General features: G+C 39.3%; 1 protein-coding gene across 1 annotated transcript in view; it reads left to right on the top strand.

Moving 5' to 3' along the window:
• SACS (sacsin molecular chaperone) overlaps nt 1-18,924 on the top strand; it is a 68,625-nt gene extending 49,701 nt beyond the window's left edge. Inside the window, exon 9 of the mRNA XM_066582247.1 lies at nt 6,102-18,924. Coding sequence (XP_066438344.1) covers nt 6,102-17,656 — 11,555 coding nt within the window. The 3' untranslated portion in view covers nt 17,657-18,924. The remainder of the gene's footprint in view (nt 1-6,101) is intronic.
• The last annotated feature ends 1,350 nt before the right edge of the window (nt 18,925-20,274 follow it).

Here is a 20,274-nt window from a genome sequence, read left to right as displayed (position 1 = left end):
ATATTTAGAGCATGCACATCTTGTATTTACACTACAGGTCCTTAACAACACAGAAATATCAATATGCCTACATGTTCGGGCCTATCCAAATCTAATTTTTCCCAGCGTCCTGGGGTTCCGTACGTCTAAAATCTCAAAAATGGAACCCATGAATATAACCATTTACTACTACTGATGCAATCTACCGAAACAAGAGACCAATAACAGTGGACCGCATCATTTATTTCCGGCACAAAATACCAGAAATGAGCGAAAATCTGCTGAAATGGAAACTTATTGATGTACGTTTCAGCAGATTTCATCAATGGCAGTGAATGGCTCCATCCAAGTTCCACACAGGAGTTCCGCTATTACGATTTTAAACACAAAGACTGATGGAACCCCTGGTCGAAGGAAAAAAACAGGTGTGAACAGGCTCTACTGGGATGTACAAGAGAAGTTGGCAAAACCATGTCGCAGTTTCTGAAATTACTTCTTGGTCTGCAGTTATTACTTAAAGATTCAACTCACAAGCTTCCTGCTCTTCCTGACCTCCCTGCATTTACTCTGTACATTATATTGGTAATACTGTTGTAGGTTCCAAAGACACCGAGGCCGATTCTTCAGGAATTCTAGCTTATTTAATATATATCGATATATATGGGTTCAGTAGAATCATGGACCAAAGGCCTCTTACTCTCTTATACAATCCACACAAAGACATTCCTTCGTTATCTAAAAGCAAACATATTGGTTTCATTTCACTACAGTATTACAAAGACACACGAACTCTTTAACCCTACAATTGCCATCTCATCTCCTGCCCTAAAGGAGGCAAACAATACATATTTCTTGCATTAAATCTCTCATATCCAGATCTCAGCTACTACAATACTGACAGCTCTTTTATCTGCTTTAGTTGCTTCCTTCTGCATTTAGTCCAGAAAGCGGAAGAATTAGCAGATGACTCTCAGCATTATTAGCGTTATATGCAGAGCGCATGCAGGGAGCTGGCAGAGCAGAAAGTTTATGTGGGGCAGCTTCAGCCAATAGGTGCAGAACAGGAAGTGCTGTTGGGTGGGAGTGTGGGAGGGACTTAGTTTTGTCAACTTCTCCTATAATATGCAGTGTTATGTTATGTCTTATTTTAACCCCTTAGTGACCGAGCTTTTTTGCTTTTTTCCATTTTTGTTTTTTCCTACTCCCTTTTAAAAAATCGTAGCTCCTTAATTTATCCATCGACGTCGCTGTATGTGGGCTTGTTTTTTTGCGGAATGAGTTGTATTTTTCAATGGCACTATTTATTGTACCATATAATTTACTGAAAAACTTTTAAAAAATTCTTAGCGGAGAGAAATGGAAAAAAAACGACATTCCACCATCTTTCGGTGCGTCCTGTTTCTACGGCACACAAATTGCAACAAAAACGACCTGATATTTTTATTCTATGGGTCAGTACAATTGCTACGAAACCAAATTTGTATAGTATTTTTTTTGCTGTAGTACTTTTTTTTTTTTTTAAGATATTTAATTTTTTTCAATTATTTTCTGCGGTCATTTTGTGCGCGCAATACCTTTTTTATTTTTTCTTCGACGTAGTTGAGCAAGGGCTCATTTTTTGCGGGATGTCCTGAAGTTTCCGATAGTATCAATTTGGAATACATACGACTTTTTCATCGCTTTTTATTGCGTTTTTGCTGGGAGACAGAGTAACTAAAAAAGTGTATTCTGGCGTTCTTTATTTTTTTTTTCAGACGACGTTCACCGTGCTGGAAAAATAATGCACTACTTTGATAGATCGGACTTTTACGGACGCGGCGATATCAAATACATATTTTTATTTTATGATTTTGATTTTTTAATAATAGATATGGCAAAAGGGGGGGTACTACTTTGATAGATCGGACTTTTACGGACGCGGCGATATCAAATACATATTTTTATTTTATGATTTTGATTTTTTAATAATAGATATGGCAAAAGGGGGGGTGATTTAAACTTTTATAACTTTTTTTTTTTAACAATTAAAAAAACTTTATTGATTATTTTTTTTACATTACTTTGAAGTCCCCCTGGGGGACTTTAACATGCGATGCTTTGATTGCTCCTGTAGTATGACGTAATGCTGTAGCATTACGTCATACTGCTTTTTTACAGGCAGTCTTTCAAGCCACCCTGTGTGGATGGCTTGATAGGCAGTCTGCTAAGGCAGCCCTGGGGCCATTCATTAGGCCCCCAGCTGCCATGACACCTGCACGGATCCCCCGATCTCACCGCAGGGGGGCCGTGCAGGACCCCCGAACAGCGTTCGGGGGATTTAAATGCTGCTGTCAGAATTGACAGCGGCATTTAAAGGGTTAATAGCCGCGATCGGCCGAAAGGCCGAGCGCAGCTATTGCCCGCGGGTGTCAGCTGTAATAAACAGCTGATGCCCGCGCTGTATGGAGGGAGATAGCGCCGCTACCTCCCTCCATAAACGTCCTGCAACAGCAGGACGTAGTTTTACAATAGGGCCGTCACTAAGGGGTTAATGACCTGTAGTGCACAGAGCACCTTGGAGACTTGAATTTGAGGGACCAGAATGAAAGACTTAATGGACTTGGTGTGTTATATGACCCAGTATGTTCCTTTTACTAATTATGAAAATGTGTTTTTCGCTAATGGATCTTTTGAAAGGTCTGATGAGTTAAAGGGGTTGTCCCGCGCCTAAATTGAATTTTCTTGCCCAGTCCCCCAGTACCTGTAAAAGGATACTGCTGCCAGGTGTTATTAAAAAAAAAATTCCCTTACCTGAATCCCCGTTCAGCAACTTTAAAAAATCTTCTTTCCAAGATGGCTGCCGCTGGTCTTCTCCCACGATGCACCACGGGTCTTCTCCCATGGTGCACTGTGGATGTTCTTCTGCTGTCTGAGCTCCATTGCCGATTCCAGCCACCTCATTGGCTGATCGGCACCATGTGACGGGGGCGGAGCTATGCGATGATGCTGAGAAGGGGGAGAAGCCAGGACGCAACTCGTGAGCAAGGACCTTCCAGAAGGGGATTCCTCTCTGTGCAAGCGCGACTGTTCCGGCGACAAGAGAAGCAGTTTGCTCGTCGCCATGGAGACGGGGATGCCAGCACCACGAGGGGGTAAGTGTATAACTTCTGTATGGCCAATATTTAATGCACGATGTATATTACAAAGTGCATTAATATGGCCATACAGAAGTGCATAACTGCACTTGCTTCTGTGGGACAACCCCTTTAAGTTAAATACATTAAACTACTATTATCTGTAATTGTCTTCAGAGGAATGTGGGGCTTATTAATTAACATACTTTCACAAATAATTATCACGGAGACCTGAGCTTTGCATACTACTGAATTTATTTTACTACTTAAGCCCCACAGCCCCACAACAACAAACTGCCTCTATTAAAGGTGTCGTCAAAGTGCCCCCCCCAAACAACATCAGCCAAGTGCCTCAATACAAAGTGCCTCAATATAAGCAGACTGGCTTCACTTAAACAGTACCACTAGAGTTACAGTTCGTAAGCCGTGCCAACATAGTGCTATCCCTCACACAGCCTTAGAATAAATTGATTGCAGCCACCAGAAGAGTTATTACAGAAGAGTCATTACATACTGTGCATTATTGTACAATTCAGATTAAAGGGTACCTATATACATGACCTTTTAGAATAAAGTAAAATAGACTTCTCTGGGCAGTATGACTTGGCACATTATTTCTCTTCCCATGTTCCACCTTGCTATCTCTGTTAGGGCTTTTACCCACTAGCGTTTTTTTTAACACTGCGATATCGCTGCGTTTTTTTCAATGGGACTTTCTAATGTTAAAATCGCATCATACAAAAATCACAAAAGCGCAAACTTGCAATTTTTGTGCCATGCGATTTTAACATTAGAAATTCTCATTGAAAAAAACACAGCGATATCGCAGTGTAAAAAAACCGCTAGTGGGTAGAAGCCCTTACTAGAGACATATTTCACATGACAACAGGGGTGGACAGCAAATTAGGAGGAAGAGAAACCCCTAATGCCCAGTTATAGTGCTTTTTCAGCACAAAAAAGTTTAGGCAAATGATTTGTACTTTCTCTGGATATCACATTGGCTCCCCCAACAACTAGCAAACTACATACAAAAATACTAATGCATACTAATAAAATGTGGGTGTTGGTACTGCATTTTGGCCAAACCGCATAGGGTGACGGGCCGCGTCGAGGCCACACCACGTCCGTCAGTACCTACGCTAACTCACTATAAATTACATAGTATTTTTGTATGTAGTTTGCTAGTTGTTGTGGGAGCCCAAGATGTCAGCCAGTGTGGCCCACTTTAGAGATACAGGGCAACCCGCTGTTATATCAGCGAGGGTTGATATCCTGTATGGTGGGTCACCATCCATCTGTGGTTGGCATCTTTGGTATTGTTCACATGTGCAGGCTATCATTATATGCAGTCACTCCTCCCCAATCTGGGCTGGGTTGAGTGGGTGACTGCATATTAGCCTGCCATGAAGAAGTTGCTCCTCCACACTATTGTCTGGCTGACTGCATATCTTTAGGGCTTACGGCCATTGCGCCTGCCCTACGGCGATTGTGCAGGTGGCGATTGTGCCTGCCTTATGGCGATCGTGCCTATGGCGAATGTGTCTGCTTCGCAGACCTTCAGGTATTGTATTTTTGGCTTTTTCAGTGAATAATGACCCTGTAGATCTGCTGTGCCAGGGAAACCCAGTGGTCACGTGACTGCCAGCTCGCATAGTGGAAGTTATACTTCCACTTTCACTTCTTAGTAGGAAAAGGAGAAGTCAGAAAAGGTTAAAAACTGCTTCTCCCAGGGTCCTCAGCCTTCACTAACAGCTGACAACCTGACCTGCATCTGATTGATTGCAGAAGCAGGAGCTTTAATCCGGCGCCATATTTTAAATCCCAGGACCAAGTGCTGTAAATTTAGAGTGCTTGGCCCTAAAGGGTTAAAGTCAATATGAGCAATAGAAATATGCTGAAAGTTGCCCTTTTGTTAAGTAGCCTTTGCAGAAGACTCCCTGCCAGTCCAAAAGAGTAGATAAGTATATTTACTACTGTTCAGTAAATGTAGCAGTGTGGTACCCTGGTTTAGACTGCAGGAGAGGTGATCACACTGGAAATTTTGGGCATTGACTTCTCTTTTCACTTGCAATCATCTTTATAAACAGGCCATCCAGGGTTATATGATCCTTTTACACAGGCCGATTATTGGGCCCAAGCTTTCATCCGAGCTCTTCTTCACTCAACAGTCAGAAAATGTTTGGCTGATTGTTCAGTTTTAGCAAACATAGAAATGCTCACTGATTAGCTTTACATCTGCCCATGTGGACGAGGAGATGTACAGCCAGCCTATGGAGATGAATGATCAAAGTTACGATTGTTCGTCTCCATAAACTGATTCTTGGCCCGTAAAATCGAACGAGTGCCGATCAGCATTCATTAGATTGGACCAAGAACTTGGCCAGTTTAAAAGGATGATTAGATAGAGACTGATTTTTTCATTATCTTGCTGGTAAGTTTTTTCTTTCTAGGGCTATTTCATTTGTTGACAAAGTCATCTATATCTTTATCTTAGTTACTACCATAGTGGATGAATAACTGCTTTGTTTGTTCCTAGAAAGCTGCTCAGCAAATAGTTTTTTCAAACTTTTATTGGGTTTTGATAGGAAATTAGATATAGAGCTATAGAGCACATGGATTAGCTACTGTCTATTCAGATTTACAAAGCAGACCTAAAACAATAATAACAGTGGGAAAAAAACAATACAATTCTGTAGTTCTTTACGTGGTAATTTTGTAATACTCATATAATAACTTACTAATGCATTTTCATATAACTATTGTACAGTCAAAGAATTAATGGGAGTTGTTCATGATTGAATCTATTTTTACTCCCAGAAACAGTGCCACTTCAGCCAATAGGCTGTGTCTGGTATTGCACCATTCACTTGAATAGGCATGAGCTGCAATACTAGATATAGCCACTGTTTTGGCGGGAAAAAAGCAGACCATCTTTTTTAATCTTGGAAAACCCCCTTAAGAATTTTTTGTTATAGAGACCTTACTTTTTTTTTCTTTATCTCCCCACAGGTAGACCCTGTACTCAGCTTCAACTCTTGAATCCTGAACGCTTTATACGTCTTACTAAAGAAATCATGAATACAACATGGCCAACAAGAGACTTGGTTGTAAAATGGTTTCCAGGTAAACACAAACAGCATCCTCCTATTTCATGGCTGAAAATGATCTGGAAAATGTTGTACATACATTTTCCTGAAGATTTGACATGTCTCGATGATATGCCACTAATCCCTACAAAACCGCTAGAGGAAGATGAGGAAGAGGAAAGCATCCTAGAAGTCATTCGTCTGAGGACACCGTCTCCTGTTATTTATGATGATGTTACTGACACTCAGCTGCCTGAACATCTGCCTGAAATAATTAAAAATCTTGGGGGTATTGTGCTCACATGTTTAGATCCAGCCATTCAGCATCCGCTTATTAAAAACTATGTCTATCCCCCTACACCTAGTGCTCTTCTACACATAATGGCCAGGATGTCTCTTCAGAAGCTGTCCAACCAAATTGCTTCATTGACTCCAGTTCTCAAAGAAGCCTTGCGGAGGTTCCTTGCTAGTTTAACAGACATAAATGAAAAAGAAAAGAAAATCATACAAGAACTGATGGTTTTTAAAAGGATTGAACAGACTTCTGAAGAAAAGAATTCCTTTGTTTCCTTAAGAGGGTGCAAAGTACTTCATCACAATGCTAAGCTGCCCCCCAAAACCCGTCTTTCCTTTCCTGTAATTGACAGCAGTGATGAGGAAACCATTCGACTTACGAAGATGCTAAAGGTAGAACAGCTGAAAAGCACAGACTGCTTGAAAACTATATTGCAAGATGTAGAAAAGGGGTTTTATTCAGTTGAAGAAAGGACAAATGTTATGCTATGGGTTCTTGAAAATTTAACTTTCTTAAAGAATGAAAACCATGCAGCAATTAATTGGTTGTCAAGTCTTAAATTCATACCTATTTACAGAGACCGACTTGTTTCAGCCAGTGAACTTTTTGATCCAGAGATAGATATCCTCCAGAACCTATTTTGTGCTGAGGAACAGCATTATTTCCCACCTGCTATATTTACATCTTCAGATGTCTTGCATTCTCTTAGGCAGATCGGTCTTAAAAATGATTCCCATATTTTAGAAAAAGACATTGTTCAAATTGCTAAGAAAATTGAAGCTTTATACAATGGATCAGGGAAAAATAATGAGGTAGTTGTAAAAAAGGCCAAAACGTTACTCAGTGTTTTAAAAAAAAATTATAAACTTGTGCAGTCACCAGAGGGGAAAGCCATATTAAAAAAGATCAAATGGATACCTGCTATCAAAGAACGACCACCAAATTATCCCAATTCCTTGGTTTGGATTGGAGACCAGTTCAAATTGTTTGCTCCTGGAGAAATGTGCAATGTGTCTTATGCTGTTCTGGTGGGCTCATCAGTTCCCCTGGTGGAAATTATGCATGACAATATTGATAAAGTTCTTGGCATTTTGAAAGAGCCTAGCATTGAAGCCGTGTTGAAACATCTAAAAGTTGTAGTTGACTGGTATAATTCCAAAACAATTACTGATGAAGACTATTATCAGTTTCAGCACATTCTGCTTGAGATATATGGTTTCATGCAGGAATGTCTTGATAAAGGCAAGGAACTCTACAAATCTCTGTCTTTTCCATGGATCTGGACAGGAAAAACATTTTGCTCCCCAAGGCAAGCAATTATAATGTCACCCTACAGCCTTGACCTTCAGCCCTTTTTGCACAAGATACCAAACACCATGGTGAAATTTGACAAGTTGTTTAAATTTTGTGGTTCGATTGAGCAGCTAACACCTGGACAAATCTTTGATGTTGTTAACATCATATATGAACGTAGCAAACAACCAATGGATAAGGAAGAGAACAAGCAGAATATTAACATAATGCTGAATATTGTAAGATGGATGTATAGTCATCAGATTGCAGTCAGTCTAGATACACCATTGCCTGTGCATTATAACAAAGACCTTTCAAAACTTGTAATGAGACCCATTCATGAATGTTGTTACTGTGACATCAAAGTTGATGACCTCAATGATCTCCTTGAAGACTCTGTGGAACCAATAATATTGGTACATGAAGATATACCAATGAAGACTGCAGAATGGCTGAATGTACCATGTTTAAGTACACGGCTTATTAACCCCGAAAACATGGGGTTTGAACAGTCGGGCCAAAGAGAACCACTTACTGTGAGAATTAAAAACATTTTGGAAGAATATCCTTCTGTGTCTGATATCTTCAAAGAGCTTCTTCAAAATGCTGACGATGCATCAGCAACTGAGTGCAATTTCATGATTGATATGAGACGAAATATGGATATAAGGGAAAATCTTCTCGACCCGGGAATGGCAGCATGTCATGGACCTGCTCTATGGTCTTACAATAATTCTGAGTTTACTGATAAAGATTTTTTAAACATTACAAGACTTGGAGAATCTTTAAAAAGAAGTGAGGTTGACAAAGTCGGAAAATTTGGTCTAGGATTCAATTCCGTGTACCACATTACTGACATTCCCATTATTATGAGCAGAGAATTTATGATCATGTTTGATCCAAATATCAATCACATTAGCAAACATATCAGAGACAAATCTAACCCAGGAATCAAAATTAACTGGAGCAAACAGCAGAAAAGACTTCGCAAATTTCCTAACCAGTTCAAGCCATTTTTAAGTATATTCAATTGTAATCTACCACTTGCTGTGGAAGCTCCATACTGCTACAAAGGTACACTTTTCCGACTATCCTTTAGAACACAACAGGAAGCCAAAGTCAGTGAAATTAGCAGCTCCTGTTACAACACTGCAGATATTTACACACTTGTAGATGAATTTAGTTTGTGTGGCTATCGATTAATACTTTTTACTCAAAATGTAAACTCCATGGTCTTGAAATACCTAAAGCCTGAAGAAACAGAACCAAAGTTAGCTCAAGATACAGTAACTATTAAAAAATCTATGTGCTCCTCAAAAGTTTTAGCTAACCCAACAAGGTTGCTTACAGAGGCTGCCAAAGTGATACATAACTGTATTTCTACCAAGAAATATCCAACTGAAATGCCCAAATCGTCATACATCTTACAAATTGCGGTGCAAGAGTTTCACCATGTGTTCAGGCGAATAGTTGACCTCCATTCTCCATTATTCCGAGGTCCTGAAGATGAACCCGCTAACATATTTGAGATGGCCAAGACTGGGCAGACAAAGAGAATGACAGAAGAACTACCACAAAAAACTGTGGACTCAACAACATGGCTTATATGTTCTTGTATGGATATAAATGATGCTTTGAAGTTCGCTTTGAGTGACAGTGGCAAGAGACTTGGACTAGTGCCTTGTGGTGGTGTAGCAGTCATGCTTTCTGAAAGTCAAGATGGAAAATGGAGGGTGAAACCATTTTCTGGTAATGTTGGGGAAGTTTTTTGCTATCTACCCCTCCGCATAAAAACTGGACTTCCATTGCATATAAATGGTTGCTTTGCTGTGACTTCAAATCGAAAAGAAATTTGGAAAACTGACACAAAAGGAAGGTGGAATACCGTATTCATGAGACATGTCATTGTGCGTTCTTATCTAGAGGCTCTTTGTGTCTTAAGGGATATGTCAACCAGTGGAGAGCTAATGAATTACAACTACTCTTCTATATGGCCAGACCCTGACTGTGTCCATGATGACTTTTCTGTCATTTGTCAAGGATTGTATGAAGACATTGCCAAAGGAAAAGGCAAAGACCGTATGAAAGTATTTTCTGATGGAACTTCTTGGGTTTCTATGAAAAATGTGAGATTTCTGGATGATTCTTTACTTAAGAGACCAGATATTGGACCAGCTGCTTTCCAGATTTTCATGAAGTATTTGAAGAAGACGGGCTCGAAAAACCTTTGTGCTGTAGAATTGCCCTCATGGGTCAAACTTGGGTTTGAAGAAGCAGGATGTACTGACGTACTGTTTGAGAATACATTTTCAGAATGTCAATTTTTTTCAGAAGTATTTTTTCCTTATATAGCAGAAATCCAGCCTGAATTACGAGATCCATTGATGCTTTTTGTTTTGAATGAAAGAATACAGGCATTTAGTGAAATTCTTCAAGTTACACCATGTATTCCATGCTCCAGTGACAACCACCCACTGGTTGTTCCTTCAAGGCTAATCCATCCTGAAGGTAGAGTAGCAAAACTGTATGACGACAACGATGGAAGATTTCCCTATGGAACCAATCAGAATTACTTGAATCCAGTAGTACTGGTAAAGTTGGTGCAACTTGGCATGATGAAAGATGACATTTTATGGGAAGATTTAATTGAACGCATTGAATCTATTGCATTGATTAATAAAGTTGATCATGCTGCAGCTTGCTTGAGGAGCAATATTATTTTAAGTCTGATTGATGAGAAACTTAAATTCAGAGATCCCAAGTCGAAGGAATTTTGTAAGACATGCCAAGCTTCTGCATTTTTGCCATTTCTTACCAAGCCAGCTGGTTTCTCCCTTCATTGGAAAGGAAGTGACTTTAAAAGTGAGGAAATGTTTGCAGCTAAAGCACTATACACAGTTGAGCATCAAGACACAGTTTGTCTCTTAAAACCAATTCTGAATGAAAACTCTCCTTCTTTTAAAGGATGTGGACCCATATCCTTGGCAGTCAAAGAATACTTAGGCTTACTCAAGAAGCCATCACCTGAATTGGTAATTGACCAGTTAAAGGAAGTTGCAAAATATACTGATGGAAACACCTTGTACCAGGAGAATATTACAAATGCCTGCTATAAATTTCTCAATGAAGCCATCCTTTTGAATGAGGCTACAAAAACTATGATTGTAACGGAACTGAAAGAATTTCCACTAATATATGTTGAGGGCATTTATGTTACTTCCGAAAAAGTTTCCTTCCATCTAAACTTTGAAGCAGCCCCTTACCTGTATCAGATGCCTAACAAATACAAAAATAATTTTCGGGAATTGTTTGAAAGTGTGGGTGTGAAAAGTGCCTTCATAGTAGAAGATTTTGCATCAGTCCTTGAAATGGTCAAAAGTGCAAATTCGAACAAAAAGATTTCAGAGAATGATTTCCAACTTTGTAGACGCATTATTAGTGAAGGAATATGGGGACTTATCCGAGAAAAAAGTCAAGAATTTTGTGAGACAAATTATGGCCAAATTCTTCTACCAGATGCCAATCTCTGTCTACTGCCAGCTAAATCCCTGTGCTATAATGACTGCCCATGGATTAAAGTAAAAGACACTGCTGTAAAGTACTGCCATTCTGACATTCCAAGGGAGGTGGCTGTAAAGCTTGGGTCAGTACCAAAAAGACACAAAGCTCTAGAAAGGTATGCAACGAATATTTGCTTTACTTCACTGGGAACTGAATTTGGACAGAAGGAAAAGCTTACCAGCAGAATCAAAAGCATCCTCAATGCTTATCCTTCAGAAAAGGAGATGTTAAAGGAGCTTCTTCAAAATGCTGATGATGCAAAAGCCACGGAAATATGTTTTGTCTTTGATTCAAGAAACCATTCATGTGACAGAATATTTGATGAGAAGTGGACACCTCTACAAGGTCCTGCATTGTGTGTATACAACAACCAGCCATTCACAGATGATGATATAAGAGGCATCCAGAACTTGGGGAAAGGAACAAAGGAAGGCAACCCTTGTAAAACCGGTCAGTATGGAATAGGCTTCAATTCAGTTTACCATATTACTGATTGTCCTTCTTTCATCTCATCCAATGACAGAATATGTATCTTTGACCCACATGCACGATATGCTCCAGGGGCAACCTCACTTAGTCCGGGACGCATGTTCCGAGATTTGGATGCTGATTTTAGAACACAATTTTCAGATGTCCTAAATTTATACCTAGGAGACCACTTTAACCTTTCCAGTGCAACAATGTTTCGTTTTCCACTTCGAAATTCTGAAATGGCAAAAAGCTCTGAGATCTCCTCAGTCCCTTGCTCTGACAGAATGGTACAGAACCTTCTTGACAAATTGCGTACAGATGGAGCAGAACTCCTTATGTTTTTGAATCATATAGAAAAGATTTCTATATGTGAAATAGAGAAGACGACAGGGGATCTAAAAGTGTTATACTCTGTTCAAGGCAAAATCACAGAAGGTGACCGGCTAAAACGCAAACAGTTTCATTCATCTGTAATTGACAGTGTTACAAAGAAAAAACAGTTGAAAGATATACCAGTTCAACAGATTACTTACACAATGGACATTGAGGACACTGAAGGAAACCTCACAACATGGTTAATTTGTAACCGCTCCGGCTACTCTAATATGGGTAAAGTCCTAAAGAGTGTGGTATCTGCTCACAAAAATCAAGACATCACATTGTTTCCACGAGGTGGAGTTGCGGCTTGCATTACCCACAATTATAAGAAACCATATCGAGCATTCTGTTTTTTGCCACTTTCTCTCGAGACAGGACTTCCTTTTCATGTAAATGGACATTTTGCTTTGGATTCTGCGAGGCGTAATTTGTGGAGGGATGACGATGGGGTTGGGGTGAGAAGTGATTGGAATAACAGTTTGATGACTGCCTTAGTGGCTCCGGCTTATGTGGAATTACTGGTGCAACTAAAGAAGCGATACTTTACTGGAACTGATCCCACAATCTCTGTGTTACATAACATGTCAATCCATTCTGTGAAGGACATTTTAAAAAAGTTTTTGTCTTTTTTTCCAGTAAACAGACTTGATTTACAGCCAGACTGGTATTGCCTGGTGAAGGCTGTTTACGCTTGCATTTACGAAGACTCAAAGCGTCTGCTGCCTGTGGTACGAGCCCCAAATGTTGATGGCTCCGACATGCAGTCAGCTGTCATCATTACATGGGTAAACATGTCTGCTGTGAATTCTGGGAAGCCATTCTTTGACAATTTATTACAAGATGAGCTACATCACATGAAAAATATGGAATACAATATAACCACTCGCAAGACAGTAGCTGAAAATGTTTACAGACTGAAACACCTCCTTTTGGAAATTGGATTTAACTTGGTTTACTACAGCGATGAGACTGCAAATCTTTATCACTGCCTAGTTGATGCAGGTATTCCTGTTGCTTACGCAACTCCTTCAGATGTCCGTCATTTCCTGATGACCTTCTCTTCTCCTGACACAAGCTGTCACATTGGAAAACTACCTTGCCGTCTGCAGCAGACAAACCTGAAACTATTTCACAGTTTGAAACTTCTCGTGGATTATTGCCTAAAAGACGCTGAAGAAAACGAAATACAAATTGAAGGTTTGCCACTTTTAATTACTCTGGACAATGTGTTGCAAATTTTTGATGCAAAACAACCAAAATTCTTAACCACTTACCATGAACTAATTCCATCTCGAAAAGATCTTTTCATGAACACACTGTATCTGAGGTATAGCAATATTTTACTTGTAAGCAAAGTTGCAAAGGTTTTTGATATCGACAGTTTTGCCGATCTGCTCTCATCAGTCCTTCCCAGAGAGTACAAAACAAAAGTTTTTGTGCCATGGAAAGATAGCTTTGCCAGTGAATCATGGTTAAAAAGTGCTTGGCATTTCATCAGTGAGTCATTTAATGTTAAAGATGACCAAACCGATGCCACTACATTCGATACAGTTCTGGAGACCTTAAAGGATTGGGCTCTGTTACCAGGAATAAAGTTCACTGTGTCACCTGGCCAATTAATCATTCCAGATGGTGATGTGTTACTGCCATTTAGCCTCATGCATATCGCAATCTTTCCAAATGCACAGAGTGATAAAGTGTTTCATACATTGATGAAGACTGGTTGCATTCAACTGGCGCTCAACAAAATTTGCTCAAAAGATAATATATTACTTCCCTTGTTGGCTGGACATACCGCAAATATTGATAACCCAATGAGCATTCTTCGAGCTATACATCACATGATTCAGACGTCAACATTTAGGACTGAAAAAATTGCAGAAAATGATTTTGATGCCCTCTTGATGTATTTCAACTGCAATTTAGACCACCTCTCATCAGAAGATGCAACTAATATTTTGAGATTGCTTCCATGTTACAGGTCGGCCAGTGGTCGTTACATTACTTTGTCCAAATATGGAACATGTTATGTCCTTACAAAGAGCATTCCTGCAATAGAAGTGGAAAAATGGTCTCACTCATCATCCTTTGCTTTTCTTGAAGAGAAGATACATTTGAAAGAACTATACACTGCATTAGGATGTGTCCCTGTTGATGATCTAGAGATTTACTCAAAACACCTCTTGCCAAAATTTGAAAACCTTTCCTATAACGCTAAGTTGGAGCACTTGATTTACCTAAAAAATTATTTATGCGGTCTTGAAGAGAGCTCCACACTTAAAGAGCAAATCTTTGCAAAGCTAGAAGACTTGGCCTTCATACATGATGCCAGTGGCCGACTCAAACCTGCAAAGCACTTCTACGATCGGACAGTGAGAGTATTTGAAGTCATGCTTTCTGAGAAACTGTTCATACCCTTGGAATTCTTTAAAAAATTGGAGCAAATTACTAAGCCTAAAAATCAATCTGCTTTCTTTCTCTCATGGATAAAATTTCTCCGCAATATAGGTCTAAAGCATGTTATTTCTCAGCAACAGTTGTTGCAGTTTGCAAAAGAGATCAGTATGCGAGCAAATGCAGAAAGTTGGACAAAGGAAGCTCTTCAAAACACTGTTGATGTAATTCTTTATCATGTTTTCCAAGAAAGAACAGATTTATTTTCAGCAAATTTCTTAAAGGAATTGTCTATGGTACCCTTTTTGTGTCCTGAACGAGCGCCCGCAGAACTTATACGCTTTCACCCTCAGTACCAAGAGGTAAACGGTACACTTCCTCTGATAAGATTTAATGGAGCACAGGTTAATCCAAAGTTCAAGCAGACTGATGTAATGCAGCTGCTATGGACCTCTTGCCCAATTCTTCCCGAAAAGGCAACTCCATTAACCATTAAAGAACAAGAAGGCAGTACACTTGGTCCACAAGAGCAGCTTGAGCAAGTTTTAACAATGCTCAATGTAAATTTAGATCCTTCACTTGACAAAGTAATAAACAATTGTCGAAACATATGCAACATTACTACAGTAGATGATGAAATTGTGAAGACAAGAGTAAAGGTCTTGAGGAGTATCTATGAATTCCTCAGCACAGAAAAAAAAGAATTCAAGTTCCAGCTGAGAGGAGTTTCTTTTGTGATGGTTGAAGATGGATGGAAACTTTTAAAGCCAGAAGAGGTTGTAATAAATCTTGAATTTGAGTCTGATTTTAAACCATATCTCTACAAACTGCCTCTGGAGTTAGGAACTTTTCATCAGCTATTTAAGAACTTAGGCACAGAAGATATTGTTTCAACAAAGCAGTATGTTGAAGTCCTTAGTCGCATTTTCAAGATTTCTGAAGGAAAACAGCTAGATCCTAATGAAATGCGCACTGTAAAGAGAGTGGTTTCTGGTCTACTCAAAAGTCTCCAGAATGATTCAGCTAAAGTACGTAATGACTTAGAAAATATTCGAGACCTTGCTCTTTACCTTCCAAGTCAAGATGGACGATTGGTGAAGTCTAGTATTTTGGTGTTTGATGATGCTCCCCATTATAAAAGTAGAATTCAGGGAAATATTGGTGTTCAGATGCTTGTCGATCTTAGCCAGTGCTATATGGGAAAGGATCATGGCTTTCATACAAGAATCATAATGCTTCTTCCTCAAAAATTAAGACCACGACTTCTCAGTAGTATACTTGAGGAACAGTTGGATGAAGAAACACCCAAATCATGCCAATTTGGTACACTGTGTTCTTTGCAGGGCAGACTTCAATTATTACTGTCTTCTGAGCAGTTCATCACTGGACTTATTAGAATCATGAAACATGAAAATGACAATGCATTTTTAGCCAATGAAGAGAAAGCCATAAAACTTTGCAAAGCTTTACGAGAAGGCTTAAAGGTGTCCTGCTTTGAAAAGTTGCAAACCACTTTACGAGTCAAGGGATTTAACCCAATCCCTCATAGCAGGAGTGAAACGCTTGCATTTTTGAAACGATATGGACATGCTGTGATATTACTTTACATACAGCACTCTGACAGCAGAGATATCAATTTCCTGTTAGCTTTAGCAATGACCTTGAAGTCTGCAACAGACAATCTCATATCTGACACATCTTATTTGATTGCTATGTTGGGTTGCAATGATATTTACAGGATCAATGAGAAGCTTGATAGTCTAGGTGTTAAATATGACTCCTCAACTGAGCAATCAAAACTTGAACTTCCGATGCCCGGTACTCCAATACCAGCAGAAATTCACTATACATTGCTCATGGATCCCACCAATGTTTTCTATCCTGGTGAATATGTTGGATATTTGGTGGATGCTGAAGGTGGAGACTCATTTGGCTCATACCAACCAACATACACATATGCTATTATTGTGCAAGAAGTAGAAAAAGACGATGGCAACTCAAGTTCTCTGGGAAAATTTTACCAGATAGACATTGGTTATAGTGAATATAAAATAGTTAGTTCACTTGATTTGTACAAGTTTTCTAGGCCAGAGGATACTGCTCAGAACAAAGACAGTGCTCCATCAACACCAACAAGTCCAACAGAATTTCCTCCTCCGGGACCCAGGACACCACCTTCATTTCCTAACAAGGAAAGTAACAAGACAAGCTCCACCAAACATCAGTCTCCTAAAAAAATGAAACTGCATTCTTTACCAGAGATCTTAAAGGAAGTTACTGCTGTGATAGAGCAAGCCTGGAAGCTGGCCGAATCAGAAAGGAAGAAGATAATACGAAGACTGTACTTAAAGTGGCACCCGGATAAAAATGCAGAAAACCTTGATATAGCAACAGAGGTTTTTAAACATCTTCAAAATGAAATCAACCGATTAGAGAAACAAGCATTTGTAGATGTTAATGTTGAAAGGACTACAAGAAGAACCTTCACCACTCCATCTTCTAGGTTTCAGTCTGAAAAGTCTTCTTTTCAAAGGTTTTATTCTTCTTGGAACCAAGAAGCAACAAATCATAAATCTGAAAGACAACAATACAAAGAAAAGTTTTCTGTCCCAACAGGATCATATGATTCAAAACGCTTCTTTGTACCACCAACATTCAAGTCCGTTGGCAACCCTGTTGAAGCTCGTCGGTGGCTTAGACAAGCGAGGGCTAACTTTTCAGCTGCAAGAAATGACATGCATAAGAATGCAAATGAGTGGGTTTGCTTCAAATGCTATCTTTCTACCAAATTAGCATTGATTGCAGCAGATTATGCTGTCAGAGGAAAATCTGACAAAGATGTAAAACCGACAGCCCTTGCACAAAAAATTGAAGAATATGGTCAACAGCTAGAAGGTCTCACTAAAGATGTCCAGACCTTGGAGGCTTATGGGGTGGATAGCCTAAAGACTCGTTATCCTGATATGCTTCCCTTCCCACAAATCCCAAATGACCGGTTCACTTCGGATGTTGCCATGAGAGTAATGGAATGCACTGCTTGTATAATTATAAAACTTGAAAATTTTATACAAAACAAGATTATTTAAAATTAAGAACTTATTCTTTTACATATGCAAATAGGGTCAATGTCATTGTAAAACTGTACAGTGCAGGAGCTTTGTTTACATAATGCTATCACAAGAACGAAGTTCACACTGAAGGTCTTTTATGCAAATTGCGGAACAATGAAAAACAGTGGAAAGTTTCATTTGACTAAAACTACATAGGTTTGCAAGTTTTTTTTGCTGCTAATTAGGCTAGTATTATATTATTGCATATGGAACCTCTATAGGCTCTGAGGAGGCACTGTAGTCAATGAAAACTCAAATGTGTATAGTCTTATTGAATATATGGATTTCTTCATGTTGATCTGCTTTTTCAGCAAATCACTTAGGCTCTGTTTAAATCTGTGCTTGTTAATTCCGTACTTCAGCTCTACTATAGGAGCCAAACAAACATCTCAGAAGACCTGAATACGCACATCACAGACATGAACGATGCTCAATGGACCCCATTGCCTTTAATATTGTCCATTGGGTTTCGGCCATGTCATTCGGTAGTTTACCAGACAAAATAGCACAGCATGGATCTGCGACAAAGCGTCCAATGCAGATATGAACATAGCCTAATATGCGCTGTATCAGAACCCAGTCTCTCTGTATCTAAAGCTGACAGTACACATAAGATAAAATTTGGCTAAACCCACCAATTTTGGTGGGCTTATCTGATGATCTTATGTGTATGTGGGCCTTTTGACTATTCCCCAATAACAAATGTTGGAGGAAAAAGGGATTGGGCATGTTGGATTTCAACATGTCTAATCCTTTGTTCCTGCTGAAGTCAAGCTTGTCTCCCCATTGAAATAAACACGCACACTTGGCCAACAGTTATCTCTTGTGTATGGCAGCTTCAGATTAAGTCATTGTCTTCCTTGGCTCTACTCCTAACCTCAAAATCTATGCGCACAAACTCATCTCAAGTCAACACTGGTACACTACCTGGATAAAATGTACTATACGTACTAACCTTAAATTAGGCTGCACATAGAAATGTGGGCTATGAAAAAGTTTGTATGTAGAGATGAGCGAACGTACTCGTTAAGGCAAAATACTCGAGTGAGTATTGCCATTTTCGAGTACATGCCCGCTCATGAGAAAAGATTCAGGGACCAGCGAGGGTGAGCAGTGAGTTGTGGGAGTGAGCATGGGGGAACGGGGGGGGGGGGGAGAGGGAGAGAGAGAGATCACCCCCGTTCATCCCCGCTCTCCCCCGCTGGCCCCCGAATCTTTTGGCATGAGCGGGCATGTACTCAAAAATGGCAATACTCGCTCGAGTATTTTGCCTTAACTAGTACACTCGCTCATCTCTAGTTGTATGGTTTAGAAAACCCATTTTCAAATGCCCTACTAGGGAATTCTAAGTAAATAGTTGGAGGTCTCGTGTTTAGTACTCGCCTCTATTGGTCAGAGTGTCCCATTGATTTCACTGGGAAGCATGTAATACTTTATTTCCCATGCAGTGACAGAATGCATTTGAAACACTTGTTGCTAGATTCCTACACAGATTACAGAAAATCACTACTGTGGGACTCGCCAATTGGACACTTTGTGATCAACTTTTCACTGGAGGACCCTTCTACCAAAACAGGATTCCAAACCTCCTCTAATAAATGGGTGATCTGCCCCAGTTCCTTTCATCTCATACATACAGGGGAATGGGATTGTCATCGTACGTTTCACTGGAAGAGCCTTATAGTGTATATAGTTGAAAATAAGAGGTGCAATAGTTAATTTTTAGCAAGGGCTTTATTTGCTGAAGTGACATCTCTGAGTTTTAATGCGAAATATGTAATGTGAATAAAACTGAAGTTGTGTATATACTGTACAATTGAATGTCTATTGTGCATCCCCGAAATGAGCACTTTATGTAACCAAAGCTGAGCAGCACATTAGACAATCCCTTCATATAAAAGTCTCATTGCTCAGTATCTTGGCCTCCAGTATTGCCATGGATCACATATCCATCTATGTTCTTCCTCGCAGCGCCTTGTGTTTCATGAGCTTTTCTTAAGCCCACTATATGACTATAATCAGCTGGATCTGGTTGTGATATTACTGCAGTTAAGAACAAGGTACAGTTTTCTTACTCCTTGCTATATCAATGTCTATAATTACCTTGCTCTGTATTTGTCCTTTTATACTGTGCTGAGTTGATTTTCATTGCCTTTTTTTTAAATCCATGTAATATTTAACTAAAAAACATGTTAATAGTGATGGGAAATGTGCACTGAAATTAGCTTTGTTACCTTGTCCCGTGTCCTACAGATGCTGGAGCCTTAATTATTTTGTCTACATGTTTTTTGTTTTTGGAACAAATGTATAAAGCCTATAGATGTGTATAACTTATACAGAAGTTATGTATAACTTGCATTGGGTATTGCATCGATCATCACAATATTAATTCCCCCAAATTTCTTTTTATACAAGCCTTAAAATTGCTTTGTTTCATCTATGTTGGTCATTTCTAATAAAAGCAATGGTCAAACTTACCTGAGTTGCATTTTTATCTATCTATCTATCTATCTATCTATCTATCTATCTATCTATCTATCTATCTATCTATCTATCTATCTAGCTATCGTGCCTTGCAAAAGTATTCACTCCCT

Source organism: Eleutherodactylus coqui, chromosome 1 (genome assembly GCF_035609145.1).
Source record: "Eleutherodactylus coqui strain aEleCoq1 chromosome 1, aEleCoq1.hap1, whole genome shotgun sequence".
Taxonomy (NCBI): Eukaryota; Metazoa; Chordata; class Amphibia; order Anura; family Eleutherodactylidae; genus Eleutherodactylus; species Eleutherodactylus coqui.
This window is presented reverse-complemented; position numbering and strand designations above follow the sequence as displayed.